We start from the raw sequence: 14,735 nt of genomic DNA on the forward strand, positions 1-14,735 counted from the left end.
GGTGACTTTGGGTCTGCAGATGGGCACATCCAGACAGGTGTGGGTCCTCCAGGTGCCAGGGGGATGTGCACACATGTGCATGTCCCTTGCGTGGTGAGAGGAGGGCAGTTGGCATGTCCTGGGGCAGAGCAGGGCGTGTAAAAAGGACTGGGGGCACTTGCAGTGACAGACTCAGTTGTTGTGTGGGCCCCACCCTGACATGTGGCAGTGGATTGTGCTCCAAACCCTCAGACCTTCCCGGACTGGCCCATGGTCACAGAATCATTGTGGTTGGAAAAGGCCTCTCAGACCATGGAGTCCAACCATGCCCCAGCACTGCCAAGGCCATCACTGACCATGTCCCCAAGTGCCACACCCACAGGGCTTTGAAATCCCTCCAGGGATGGGGACTCCACCCCTGCCCTGGGCAGCTGTGCCAGGGCTGGACAGCTGTTTCAGAGAAGAAATTTTCCCCAATATCCAACCTAAACCTTCCCTGACACAACTTGAAGCTATTTCCTCTTGTCCTGTCAGGTCTTGACAGTGTTGAGTACCTTGTCCAGGTGCTGGATGGGAAGTTTCCCTGGGGATTGCAGGCAGAGGACAGTGCCTCTGGACACACATGGCTTCCTCACCTCCCAGGCACTGCTGTCTTCATCCCCATCCCTGCAGGAGGAGATGCCTCGGGCAGCTCCCCCCGCTCAGCCAGCAGGGCAGGAGGGTGGGTTGGGGCGGCACGAGGAGCGAGTAGTGCTCCAGATGGGCTGTTCAGAGTCAGGGTGGGATGTCCACCTGAACAAGAGGTGTTTGTTCACGAAGAAGTTCCTCAGTGGAGGGGTTGGTGTGTGCAGGTGTGGCCCAGGATGGCAGGGACTCACAGGGGTCTTCTGCTGATGATGCCTGTGACCTTGGCTCCAGAGGGGGCTGCAGAGGGAACTTGCCCCTCACAGATCTGTGCCTTGGTAGCTTTTCCAGGTGACTGTGAAGGAATGGGGACTCCAGCTGCACTGTGCAGAGCTGTGCCAGCACGCTGACACGGTGCTGGGCGGAGACAGTGTGGGTGCAAGCAGCGTACTGGGCTGTACTGGGCTGTGCTGGGCCCGTGGGCTGTGCTGGGATCTGTGGGCTGTGCTGGGATCCGTGGGCTGTGCTGGGCCCGTGGGCTGTGCTGGGATCCGTGGGCTGTGCTGGGATCTGTGGGCTGTGCTGGGCCCGTGGGCTGTGCTGGGCCCGTGGGCTGTGCTGGGATCCATGGGCTGTGCTGGGATCCGTGGGCTGTGCTGGGACCCGTGGGCTGTGCTGGGACCCGTGGGCTGTGCTGGGATCCATGGGCTGTGCTGGGCCCGTGGGCTGTGCTGGGATCCATGGGCTGTGCTGGGATCCGTGGGCTGTGCTGGGCCCATGGGCTGTGCTGGGATCCATGGGCTGTGCTGGACCCATGGGCTGTGCTGGGCCCGTGGGCTGTGCTGGGATCCATGGGCTGTGCTGGGCCTGTGGGCTGTGCTGGGCCCGTGGGCTGTGCTGGGATCTGTGGGCTGTGCTGGGATCTGTGGGCTGTGCTGGGATCCGTGGGCTGTGCTGGGCCCGTGGGCTGTGCTGGGCCCCGTGGGCTGTGCTGGGCCCGTGGGCTGTGCTGGGCCCGTGGGCTGTGCTGGGATCCATGGGCTGTGCTGGGATCTGTGGGCTGTGCTGGGATCCGTGGGCTGTGCTGGGATCTGTGGGCTGTGCTGGACCCATGGGCTGTGCTGGGCCCGTGGGCTGTGCTGGGATCTGTGGGCTGTGCTGGGATCCGTGGGCTGTGCTGGGCCTGTGGGCTGTGCTGGGCCCGTGGGCTGTGCTGGGATCTGTGGGCTGTGCTGGGATCCGTGGGCTGTGCTGGGCCCGTGGGCTGTGCTGGGCCCCGTGGGCTGTGCTGGGCCCGTGGGCTGTGCTGGGCCCCGTGGGCTGTGCTGGGCCCGTGGGCTGTGCTGGGATCTGTGGGCTGTGCTGGGATCCGTGGGCTGTGCTGGGACCCGTGGGCTGTGCTGGGATCCATGGGCTGTGCTGGGCCCGTGGGCTGTGCTGGGATCCATGGGCTGTGCTGGGCCCGTGGGCTGTGCTGGCCCATGTGTGTGTGTGCCGTGTGTGCCGGGTAGGTCCCGTTCAGACCTGGCAGACGGTGGGAGCGGGTGGGAGCGGGCGGGCTGAAGCACAGCCTGTGCCTGATGTTTCAGGTTGAGCATGCTAAGGGTAGTGAGGAGTTGGGGGTGTGTCTGTGGCTGAGCACAGTCCCGTTGGCCTTGTGTCACTGGCATTTGTTTGTGTTGAGGTTTATTCAGAGGCCTTCACAGCAAGTCAAAAATCAAAGTGTTGAGAACAAACTCCTGAACCCAGGTTAAAAACCAAACAAGGATCTGTTGGGACAGCTGGCACAGGAGGCAGTTGGCAACAGTCAGAGCAGTTTGTCATGGGCACCCGTGAGCAGATCCAGCTCACCTGAGAGCCCAGCCTGTCCTCTCCAGGGCTCTCCCTCCCTCTACTCTTTCCCAAGGCCAGTCACTGAGAGCATGTCTTGTGCTCTGCTCAGAACCCCTCAAAAACCTGCTGTGTGTAGTGAAACAGTATGAATATGGTGCATTGTCCTCTCAGGGAGTGCTGGGAAGGAGAAGGCTGGATGGTGCTTTATCCATCACCTTACCTGTCAAAGGAACTCAGTGGCACAGAAGTCCCAGGTGAAGGTGACAGCTTTTTTTAGATCCAGTGATGCAGTTGGAAACACAGGTGTGCTGTTACCTTTTGGAAAGGGCTCAAGAATGTATAATTTTCCTCCTGATTGATGGGTTGTTTTAATAAAAAACTTACCTCTGCCTAAAAAAAGAAAAGGCAGGGGAAAGACGCCGCAGAGAAATGATTCCTCCTCAGAATCCTCAGGATGGCTATAAATAACCTTGTGTTCTTGCAGCAGACCTGGGTGTTATTTGTCTGTAGCTCCTGGAAAAGGATTGTTCCTAAATCAGCCATGGAAGGTGAACTCCAGGTACGAGCACCGTGTTCCCCTGGAGGAACGCGCCCCACAGGCCCGGGGGTGCACAGAGCTGGGGTGAAGGCACACTGCTGGGTCATCAGGTCACTGTTTGTCCCCTCGTGGCCATTGAGCACCTGTGGGCCAGGAGGGGTGGAGCCCAGCCGGCCACTTCCCCACAGCTTTGGACTGCGTGTCTCCCACCAGTGCCCACTGAGGTGGGAGAGGTGAGACAAGGCTTCAGCCTGGAAATGGAGGAAGAGCTGGAGCTGTTGGGTGTCCAACCTCCCCTCAGCAGTTCTGAGGGCCAGAATGTGAGCCCAGGCCACTGTGTCTGATCACTAACTATGGTTGGGTCTGGTGGATTCACCACTTCCCTTGTGAGGGGATTCACCACTTCCCATCTCAGATTCCTATTCTTGCAATAGTCAGTGGCCACAGATTCAGCAGGTTTCCTACAGGCTCTTGGAGTTGCAGAGCTCCCACAGGTTTCCAGTCTCCAAAAATCCTTTCTGTTTATGCACGATGAACATGCAGCCATGCACGTTCGGGCCCTGCCCTGGAGCAGGCCTTGGATGGAGCGTCCGGCCTCGCCGAGGTGAATGAGGGACCCGGGATTGTCAGCAGGAACTGCTGCTACTCCTGGTGCTCAAGGTCTTCTCCAGACTCCTGCGCCTCCCCCAGAGAGTCTGGTTCCATTTGGGAAGTCTGTCTCATCAACCTCTGGAGCTGGTTGGGATGTAAATGAGTATTTTGGAGCTCTGTGGCAGGCCAGGGGTGTTTCCTGCGCCGTTCAAGCCGTGCCAAATTGCCACAGCCTCCGTAAGCCTGTTGCAGTTGCCAGTTCCATAACACGCAATAATTCGCTGTGTTTGCATTCAGTCAGAAACATGGATGATGTGCTGCCATCAGCTCCTCACCCACCCAACCTGCGGCGCGCCAAGGGCAGGGCTCGGGGTGCTGGCCTATGCCCTCGGTTCTGGGGTCCTGTGCAGCTGTACTCTGAAAAGGGTGTCTTCCCTTGTCCTTTGTGCCTCAGGGCAAGGGATGCTAAAGAGGTTTTTGTGCTCCTGCAGGGCGAGAGGGAGGGTCCCATCCTGTGGTGCCCGGGCTTTGTGCTGCCACACTGCCCTCGGCTTGGCCGCTCCTCCCTGCCCAGGGCTCCGGCTGTGGAGAGACTGGGCATGGGCAGTATCAGGACCTCGTGCAGCTTCGTGTCTCTGGATAGGGTGTAAGGGAGGGAAGAGCCATGAACCTGCCTGGAGGGAGCAGGGAGAGCATGGCAAGGCCCTTGATGGCAACCGTGGTGACCTTGTGATTTCTCCTCTGTGTTTGCAGATTCGTTTGTGAACAGCCAGGAATGGACCCTGAGTCGCTCGGTGCCTGAGCTGAAGGTGGTGAGTACCTGCAGCTCGTGCCTCAGATACCCCTGGTTCCCCAAATCCTGTGGGATGTGGTCTCTGGTTGGGGGCTGCCTCTGCCCCCTCTGTCCCCAGCACAGCCCCTTGGGATGGGACAAGGTCAGTACTGCGGGCACTGGGGTGGCCTGGAGGGGTTGTCAGGGTGGGCAGGATGCTGCGGGTGCTTCTCATTTGTGTCTGTTCTCGGAACCCTCCATGATCTGTTCCCCTGCTCTGCTCTTGCCGTGCTCTCTGTGCCAGCCCTCAGCTTCCTGTGCAGGCTCATGGTGTGTCTCCTTCTGCCCTTTCTCCCTTTGCCCTTTTCTCCCTTCAGCCTTTGCAAGATTAACTTTTTTCAATATTACTCCAAGAAACAAAAGATCAAAATTCTTTTTGCAAAGCATTCCAGCACTGTCCTGCCATAGTGTCTCTTACCTGCAGTGAAGTGAAAATCAAAACAAACTCTGAATATGCATTGGTTAGTTTGCCTGTGAAATGTGTCTTCAAAAACATTCCCACAGCTGTTCCATGTGACGTTAAGGCTCTGGAGGCTGCAAAGCCATGCTGACAGCTAAACCATCCCAGAGCTTTTAGTTCTTCCTCAAGTGCCCTTTTCCCATGTTTTCCATGACCTCTGAGAATCTCTTGTTCCGGGGTTTCATCCGGCCAGTGCAGCTCTTCTAAAAGCCTGGAGGCCTTTCAGAGTCCTGGTTCAGAGTCACAGGATCATTTGGGTTGGAAAAGCCCTCTGAGACCATCGAATCCACCTGTTCCCCAGCACTGCCAAGGCCACCACTGACCATGTCCACAAGTGCCACACCCACAGGGCTTTGAAATCCCTCCAGGGATGGGGACTGCACCCCTGCCCTGGGCAACTGTGCTAGGGCTGGACAGCTGTTTCAAGGAAGAAATTTCCCCAGTATCCAACCTAAACCTTCCCTGACACGACTTGAGACTGTTTCCTCTTGTTCTGTCCCTTGTTCCCTGGGAGCAGAGCTTGATCCCCATCTGGCTCCACTGTCCTGTGGGAGGGACAGAGGACACAGAGCTGCTTGAAAACTGGAAGGGAGTGAAGCCTGGGAATGTTTCTTGTGGGAGTCAGTGTTGGGCCCTCACTGCAGGAAGGACATGGAGGGGCTGGAGCGTGTCCAGGGAAGGGAACGGAGCTGGAGAAGGGACTGGAGCACCAGGATCAGCTGAGGGAGCTGGAGGGGCTCAGCCTGGAGAAGAGGAGGCTCAGGGGTGACCTTCTCACTTGCTGCAAATCCCTGACAGGAGGGGGGAGCCAGAGGGATGGGTCGGGCACCTGCGCTGCCTCCTGGCAAGACTCGTCCCCTGGATCTCAGTGTGGACTGCATTCCCTCCTTTTCCCAACAGTCATGGAACAGAGGTCCCCACAGTGACTACACACCTTGTTTGGCTCTGGTTTGTACCTCTCAGGGGTTCTGTTCCTCAGGACTGTCAGTTCAGGGGGAGCTGGTTTGTAGCTCCAGGTGAGCCCAAGGACAGGACAGGGCAGAGCAGCAGGATTTCAGTGAGATGCAGGTCAGGGTTTGGACTATGTGCAAACAAAGTGTAACTGCAGCCTCTGTCCCAGTTTTAGAGCTAAATGCCATCACAGTGCTTATCTCTGGCATGGTGTGGGGCCGTCACTGCCGGGCAGCCCCGGGAGCTGCTCCACTGGCAGAAGTGGCCCCAGGGACTGGGGCTGTGGCCAGCCTGGCACTGAGCCCCTGGGCTGCCTGCCTGGCACAGGGGTCTCCACAGTTTATTCTGTGGAGACCTTCCCCAGTACTCCCACCTGGAGTGCTGTGTCCAGGTCAGGGGCCCTCAACACAAGAAAGACGTTGACCTGCTGGAGTGAGTGCAGAGGAGGCCACGGCGCTGCTGCCAGGGCTGGAGCCCCTCTGCTCTGGAGCCAGGCTGGGAGAGCTGGGGGGGTTCCCCTGGAGAAGAGAAGGCTCCAGGGAGTTCTGAGAGCCCCTTGCAGGGCCTAAAGGGGCTCCAGGAGAGCTGGAGAGGGACTGGGGACAAGGGGGAATGGCTTCCCACTGCCAGAGAGTAGTATTATATGGGATATTGGGAAAAAATTCTTGGCTGTGAGGGCAGTGAGCCCAGAGAAGCTGTGGCTGCCCATCCCTGGAAGTGTCCAAGGCCAGGCTGGACAGGGCTTGGAGCAACCTGGGCTAGTGGAAGGTGTCCCTGCCCATGTCAAGGAGTGGGACTGGATGAGCTTTAAGGTCCCCTTCAACCCAAACCATTCTGTGATTCTGTGATTCCCTGTCTCTGGTTAGATCCCAGGGGCAGGGGGGGAGGGCTTGGCCTCAGGAAGGGCTGTTGCTGTTGTGGGTGACGTGGGTGCAGTGTTGGTGTGGGTGACGTGGGTGCAGTGTTGGTGTGGGTGATGTGGGTGCAGTGTTGGTGTGGGTGACGTGGGTGCAGTGTTGGTGTGGGTGACGTGGGTGCAGTGTTGGTGTGGCCCTTGGGTCCCTGCAGGCCCTGTGCTCTGGAGACATGTGTGCAGGACAGGGAGGGCACAGCCCAGCCCGCGTTCTCCGTGCTCTCACCTGTCAGAACATGCTGTTGGGGACCGTGGTTGCTGTGGCAGCTGACAGACCTGGCAGCGGTGCCTGCGGCCCGGGCACACCCACGGGAGCACGTTGGTCCTGCTCCCTGCTCCTGCTGCGTGCCGGCTCCGTGGGCACAGGAGGAACTGGCACATGGGATGGTGTCCTGCACTCTTAGCATGGTCTGTGCCATCAGAATGCTGGCTGCTGCTGGGCTGTGCCTCTCTGCCTCTCACTGGGAGCGTGCGGGTGGCCCAGGGCAGGACCTGGAGCAGCGGAAGCATTCAAGCACCTGGCTGAGAGCTGGAGAACCTGCCTGGTGATGACTCACCTACCAAGCTCATCCCTGTGCCTGGAAAAGTTTGGCTGTGAACTTCTCTTTGGTGGCAGAGGCAGTTTAGGGTTCCAGCTGCTCCTCACCCTACGTTTCTCAGCGTGTGAGTGCAGCTGTAGAGGACCACAGAACCCCTGAGGTTGGAAAAGCCCTCTAAGATCACCAAGTCCCACCATCAACCCGCACCACCACCACCATGCTCACCACTAAACCATGTTCTCAAGTGCATCCACACATTTCGTGAACAATTCCAGGGGTGGGGACTCCACCCCTGCCATGGGCAGCCTGTGCCAGGGATGGACAACCCTTTCTATGAAAATATTTTCCTGATATCCAACTTAAACCTGCCCTGGCACAAGTCGTTTGCTCTTGTCCCTTGTTCCCTGGGAGCAGAGCCCGACCCCCACCCAGCTCCTTCCTCCTGTCAGGCAGTTGCAGAGCCAGAAGGTCCCCCCTGAGCCTCCTTTTCTCCAGGCTGAGCCCCCCCAGCTCCCTCAGCTGCTCCTCATCAAACCTGTGCTGCAGACCCTTCACCACAAACCTGCTCCCACAACTAGTGGCTTTAAACCATCTTGAAGACGCTGATGCCGGGCAGAGCTGGGCTCTCTAACCCATCCTGGGACACCCACCTCTGTTTCATGGCAAATCTGAGAGTGCTGGTGGTGCCACCTCCAGGGGTGGCCTCGTGTAGAGGGACACGTGCTGGGCACACCAGGTGACATGTGCCTCTGTTCCAGGGCATCGTGGGGAACCTGTCCAGTGGCAAGTCAGCCCTGGTGCACCGTTACCTGACCGGCACCTACGTGCAGGAGGAGTCTCCAGAGGGTAAAGTTTGGTTCCTTGGGTCCTGGGGGTGGGATGGTCCTCTCTCCTTTCCCCAGTGCTGAAGGTGACTCCCACCCCTGCACATCTCTGCCACTGCCGCAGGGCTCTGCAGCTCCCCTGGCCCTCATTTGGGGTGTCCCCTGCCTGCCCCCCCTCGCTGACCAGTGGCTTTGCTCTTCTCCCAAGGTGGCCGGTTTAAGAAGGAGATCGTGGTGGATGGTCAGAGCTACTTGCTGCTGATTCGAGATGAAGGGGGCCCACCTGAACTCCAGGTAGGAGACCTGTCCCTCCCCACCCCATCCTGGGGATGCATCTGCCAAGCCTCCTCCTGGGATGCATCTGTGGGGGTGCCCTCGCTGACGGCTCCGGCCCTTGGGCTCCGGCCACCCTCCCGGGCAGTAATCCCTGTAATCCTGCCATGTCTCTTCAGTTTGCTGCCTGGGTCGATGCTGTGGTGTTTGTCTTCAGCCTGGAGGATGAGATCAGCTTCCAGACCGTCTACAACTACTACCTGCGGCTCTGCAGCTACCGGAACACAGCGGAGGTGCCGATGGTGCTGGTGGGCACACAGGGTGAGAGCGGAGCCTGGGCTTCCCCCCACACCCTGGCCTTGGGCAGGAGCGCTGGTGATGTGTCCCTTTTGGCCCCTGTGGGGTGCCAGCCCTGTGAGCATGTCGGGGGATCCTGGTCTGTGAGCCCTACATGGGGCTGAGGCTCCAGCACAGGGCCCTGAGGAGGTGATTCCTGCTCAGACCATCTCAGCTTTCCTGCAGGGAGCTGCCTCGCTCCATGGAGCCACTTTCCTCATGGAAATGTCCAGATCTCCTGGTGCTGCCTCCTCTGACTCTGCCAGCAAAGGCAGGAAGGAGCCTGGGGCTGCAGAACTGTCTGTGTGACAGCAGAGAGTGGGAGCAAGGTGTGGATGTGAGGAAAAACTGTCCTGGCAGGACCCCATTCCTGAGCAGTGTGACCTGTTCCTGGGCAGGAAGAAGCTCTGAGGCCAGGAAGACAGGGACAACAGTGGGGAGACACAGGGGATCTGCTCCAGACCCTGGATTGAGAGTAGAACAAAGTTGTTAAACTTTGGATATTTAAAGACTGTGGAATGAATTTTAGGACTGAGCAATCTCGGCTCAGGACAGGACCGGGGAGGCAGCACGTGCTGTGGAGGTGCAGGAGTGGGGACAAATGACAGGGGGTTTGGTGGCCGTTGTTGTCACAGACATAGAGCCAGGTGGGGTCCCAGCCTTGGTACAGTCACACGACCCTCTGGAGAGTCTGAGGAGAGGCTCCTCACAGCGTGGTCCCAGTGCTGCTTCAGCCCCTCCTGAGAGGGTTTGTTTGCAGCCCCCGCTTGTCCTTGGCTTATCTTCAAGGAGTTGGATTCCTTTTGGGAAGGAAGTTTTTCCTAAACAGGCAAGCACTTGGCAGCCATCTGGGATACAAACTAAGCCTGTATTTTAGAGCTGTCCACCAAGGCCTCAGCTGTGGGGCCGTCCCCGCAGAGCCAACTTCCCCATTAACCCAGGAGGATTTCTCCCTTGGATTCTTTAACGTGTGGGGCTTGGCCACGAGCCCTAAAATAATGGAGACTGACAAATCCATTTTACTCAAGGGCTAGGACTGCCTGGCCTTGCTCCCCACACCTCCCATGGGGTTCTGCCTCTGTCTGCTGAAACCTCAGTGGCTGGGTGGTTCAGGGAGTTGAATCAGGTTCATTTACAGAGATTCATCCATTTTTCTACAAATGTGGGACTCTCAGGCATTTATGGGGGTTCCTATGGAGGTGGTTCTTCTGTGGGAAGAGAGGGAGGGAGGCCAGGAGACCTGGGAGCTGTGAACCTGTGGATAAGAGGGATCAGTGGGACACAGGTCCCTGCTCTGTAACCCCCTGTCCCTCTGGTTTGCAGATGCCATCAGTGCCACCAACCCCCGGGTCATCGATGACTCCCGGGCACGGAAGCTCTCCAATGATCTGAAGCGCTGCACGTACTACGAGACCTGTGCTACCTACGGCCTGAACGTGGAGAGGGTCTTCCAGGACGGTAACTGCAGCCGGGGCAGGGGGTCCAGGCAGGGCAGGGCAGCAGTGCAGTCCCGCGGAGGGGCCGAGGTCCGTCGGGCACCCGCTCGTGTGCGGTGCCGCTGCTCTGCACCCCCCTGGTGCAGGGGCAGGATGTGCTCTGTGCACAGGCTGTGTAAGGACCCCCGGTGTGGCATGTGGGTGTGCTTGAGGGGACACAGAGCGGGGCTGGGCAGGACCTTCTGCCCCTCTCGCAGGGGCTCCTCATGGGGGGATGCTCGTTCCAGAGAGCAGAGAGGCCGCAGGGACAGTTGGATCCCCACAGGGCAGTACAGCACTTCTGAGCCTGTGAGGACTTGGGGGGCTGCAGAGGGGGGTTTGGTGGCCTTGCATGGAGGACTGGAGGAGTCACAGCAGGACCTGGAGGTGTTGGAGTAGGGGAGCAGCACCTGAACAGCTGGATGGGGCAGCTGTTCCTCATGGGAACAGTGTGGGAAAGCATTCCTGCTTAGGCTTGGAGGGTGGTCTGCAAGAGCGATGCTGAGGGGGGACAGGGAACCTGCACCATCTCTTGTGAGTTTGCAGAATGCTTAAATAAACCAGGGCCCTGCCCTAAATGGGACTCTGTGTCAGGACAAGGGGGAATGGCCTTAAACTGAGCAAGTAGGTTTAGATGAGATATCAGGAGGTATCTTCTCTGTGAGGGTAGTGAGGCCCTGGCACAGGTTGCCCAGAGAAGCTGTGGCTGCCCCTGGATCCCTGGAAGTGTTCAAGGCCAGGTTGGATGGAGCTTGGAGCAACCTGGTCTAGTGAGACACATCCCTGCCCATGGCAGGGGGTGAAACAAGATGAGCTTTAAGATCCTTTCCAACCCAAACCAGTCTGTGATTCTGTGGTTCCCTTGTTGCCCCCTTCTTCTTGTCTTCTGGTAGTGCTGCTGGGTATCTGTGTTCAGCACATGAGGAAGGGGCTGTGCAGACCTGAAGGCTGGGCAGGGTCTGTGTTCATGGAAGGGTCTGTTGGAGCTAAAAGCTGGGCAGGATGGAGCTGCTTTTGGACAGAAGAGCTGTGCTGGTGGTGTTTGAAGGTGGAACAGGCACATGAATTTTGAAATTCTGATGCCTGAAGGCAGGAATTCAGCTGGGGTTGTTGCAGCACAGCAAGACAGACTGAGGACAGACACGGGACTGATCCTGTCACTGGCCTCAGGTGGCTCCAAGCTGGAGCTGGTGACCTTCCTTCCCCTGCCTGAGCCTGTGCCCTGCAGTCATCTCAAGCTGTGGCTGAGGGTCACAGTCACAGTGGTGATTTCTTACACAGAAACATGAGGAGATGCTCCTGCTGCTGCTCTGGGACCATCTGAGTGGGCAGCCCAGAGACCCACCTTCCGAGCTGTCCCACCTGGCAGGGACCCCTCAACATCCAGCAGCCTTTGCACCAGTTTGATATTCCTGGGGAAACTGGGGTGACTGATGGGCAGATTTGTTGTGATCCTGCCTTCTTCCTCCTGAGTAATGGAGGAACGGGGGAAGGAGCAGTGTGAAGAGCTGAGGACAGTGAGCTGGAGGGGAGGATCTGCCAAACCAGTTGGGATATTTGCAGAGCAGACCTGGGGAGAGCAGCAGCATCAGGGCTGTGAGCACAGCTGATCCTGGCTCTGGAGAGCATTTGGTGCTGGGTGTCACCAGATCTGCTCAGCTTGTTCATTCCATCTGGTTCTGTTGTGCCCACTCTCTGGAGGGCAGCATAGCAAGGAGCTGCAGCTGGAAGGGCTGGGAAGGGCTGGGAAGGTGCTGCAGGATAGGAGCGGCTGTTTGTTAGGAGCTGCTCATCCTTTTCAATCTCAAGATGGAATGAATTGTGCTCTGGGGTTATTTCTCCCTCTCTTGACCCTGTAGCCCAGACAACACAACTTCAGCAGCACAATGTGGGAGGTGGACTGGGCTCTCAGTGCCAGTGTTGTGTCCCAGGCATGGTGGGAGACCTGGAGTTGCTGGCTGAGGGCTCAGGAGTGACCACCTGCAAGGTGCTGGGCTCCATCCCTGTCTGGACCCAGCCATGGGCCATACATGGGGTCAGGGAGGTGTCAAGGGAGTAGGATTGTCCCTGTGAGGAGCTGTGAGGCTGAGGAGACCCAGGAGTGTGGCTACCTGCTCACACAAACCTAGTGTTGGTCTGGGCAGAGGCTGGTGCTGGGTGGACAAGGAGTGTGGGCAGCTGTGATGGGAAGGTGAGGCTGTCCCTGGCAGAGGAAGTGGGAGCACCAAGTGGAAATCTGGACAGATTTGTGCTTCCATACAGGTCAGCAGGAGGAGGCACTGGATGTCAGCACTTCAAAAGGATGCAGAGAGACTGAGAAAGTTAAAAAAGGAAAAGCTACAAAAATTAATCAAAAGCTGGAAAAAATACCTGATATGAGTTACTACAAGAGTCATCCATTCAGAAAATCAAGAAGCTCGAGAGGAGACTTGATTGTAGGAGTAACTACGTACCCATCTACATGGGAAGAGATCCCAGCTGGGAGACTGCAGGCTGGGACAGAGCTTGTGCTAAAAACCCCAGCCAGATGAATTCAAATTTTAAAGAGTTCTTACTGACTTTATTAATAATTTTATTCATCAGCTGTTGGGAAAAATGCACAAGGAGGTACCATATCCTGCATCTCTTGTGCTTTCTCCAAACCAGACCGAGTCCCTCACAGGAGGAGTCTCGCCGTTTGCTCCAGTGGCTGGTGCCGTGGTGTCCGTGCCCCTGCCGAGTGCTTTCGGAGCTCTGGAGAGAGCTCTGGGAGCTGGGAGGGGAGCAGAGGGACCCACTGCCTTGTAGGAGATTTGGGCAAAGCCCAGGTGCTCGGTACTCTCACCTTCCTGCTGTACTGCAGGACCAGAGAGCTGCTCCTGAGCACGGCTGTGTGATGGAGGGAATGGAGCAGGAGGTGAGGGCAGTGGAGCTTGACAGGTTGGCTGCAGCCATCACTGGCATCTGGGAGCTGATAAGGATTTCCAGGGTCCCATTCCAGATGAAGCTGACTGATGGGAAGAAATGTTTCTGGAGTGGGTAAGCAGCTCTTCCTGGTGAGCACTGTTTCAGGATCTGGTGGATCCTGGTACAGCTGGTTTGGGTCTAGTGGAATGCTGGCAGTCACAGAGGGTGTGAGGACTTTGCCTCAGGTGGTGATCCAGTTTCCATCAGACCATGTCTTTATATGTCTTCTCCCACACCAGTTGTTCATCCCAGATCCTGGCAGACCTGTCCTGGGCAGGCTTGGGAGGATGTCCACTTCCCACGGCGGAGCAGGAAGAGTTCCCTGAGCGCTGGTCTTTGCATCCAGTGCCGAGGTCACTCCCTCGCTCATGCTGCGTGGAGCGTGTGCTGCACCTCTGCTCCCAGACAGCCCTTCCCTGCCACTGTCCTGGCTCACAAGAAGCAGCCACAGACCTTTTTGAGGAGCAGGTCAATGTGCAGGTCTGGCACAACAGCTTGAGGGAGTGACCACCCTGTCCCTCAGTGTTTGTGGATGGTCCTTCCCACACGTGCCCCTGGTACTGAGTGTCAGGGACGCTCTGAGATGGAGACACTGGAGTCTCCACCTTCACCAACTGCTCAGAGGTTCTCCAAGAACTGAGTGGCCCTGGCTGTTGTGGTGCCACCACAGATCAAGCAGAAGCAGCAGAGACCCTCCTCCTCAGAACAGGTTCCAGGTATCCAGTCTGGAGTCTGGAGCTGTGTGTGGTTGTGCTGTGCCGGGTCTGGACCGAACACATTCCAGTGTGTACCTGGTGGTGGTGAGGCTGTTGGTGTGACAGAGGCTGTGTCCAGGCAGTCAGGCTGCCAAAGGTCACCATGAGAAGGACACGTGTCAGGAGGACAAGAGTCACTTCCTCTTTGCTGGTTTCTCATGTGTCCTGGCAGAATTCCCCCTGGAGCCGCTGCTCACTGTGTGGGAACTGCACTCCTCCATCCTTCCCAAGTCCCCAGATGTCACAGTGACTGTCGTGGTGAGAGGATGGGACTGTGCTGGTGACTTCAGTATCACCAAGAGATGGCCTTGGCACAAGCAGGGATAGTGCCCCAGGCCAGGCTGTGTCCTGCAGTGTCCGGTGCCACTTCAGGACTCCCTGAGGGTGAGCCTGCTCTGAGAGGTGGTCAGTGTGGTCCCCTCATGGCAGAGCCCTCGCCGAGGTGGAGGCTGGCACAGAATGTGCCTTCTGACCTCTTAGGTCTGGAGAGGTCCGGTTAAAGAGCTTACTTCTCAGGACTGCCTTCGCAGTTTGAGTGCAGAAATCTCCTGGGGTTCAGCAGATGCCAGGACAGTTGCCAGAAGCCATTGGTGTGGGGGAGCCTCAGCTCTTAGGATTTATTTTAGGGATGTTTCTGTACCAAGCAAAGGTCAGGGAGCAGAGAGCTCTTTGTCCATGTTCACCTCAGCCTCCTGTTAATTTTCTGAACACCTGGAGCCCATGAGGGTCCCAAGGGCCCAGACTGATGGAGGTGGTATTTCCTGGGCTGTTCAGTTCAGTTCCTGACTCCTGGAGCTACCATGAGGGGTGACTGAGAGGTGACTCTGGCTGCCCAGGGATTCTCCTGCAGCAGCCCAGGGCTTGGT

The 14,735-nt window shown here is 57.7% G+C and overlaps 1 protein-coding gene across 3 annotated transcripts in view; it reads left to right on the top strand.

Moving 5' to 3' along the window:
- Window positions 1-14,735, top strand: part of AGAP3 (ArfGAP with GTPase domain, ankyrin repeat and PH domain 3) — a 110,320-nt gene that overhangs the window by 38,174 nt on the left and 57,411 nt on the right. For all 3 annotated transcript variants that reach the window (XM_051773017.1, XM_051773018.1, XM_051773016.1), the window contains exons 2-6: window positions 4,319-4,377; window positions 8,019-8,106; window positions 8,293-8,378; window positions 8,537-8,678; window positions 10,017-10,151. In XM_051773017.1, coding sequence (XP_051628977.1) covers window positions 4,319-4,377; window positions 8,019-8,106; window positions 8,293-8,378; window positions 8,537-8,678; window positions 10,017-10,151 — 510 coding nt within the window. The remainder of the gene's footprint in view (window positions 1-4,318; window positions 4,378-8,018; window positions 8,107-8,292; window positions 8,379-8,536; window positions 8,679-10,016; window positions 10,152-14,735) is intronic.

Source organism: Manacus candei, unplaced genomic scaffold (assembly GCF_025592945.1).
Source record: "Manacus candei isolate 608988 ecotype Guabito, Panama unplaced genomic scaffold, ASM2559294v1 h1tg000164l, whole genome shotgun sequence".
NCBI classification, from domain to species: Eukaryota; Metazoa; Chordata; class Aves; order Passeriformes; family Pipridae; genus Manacus; species Manacus candei.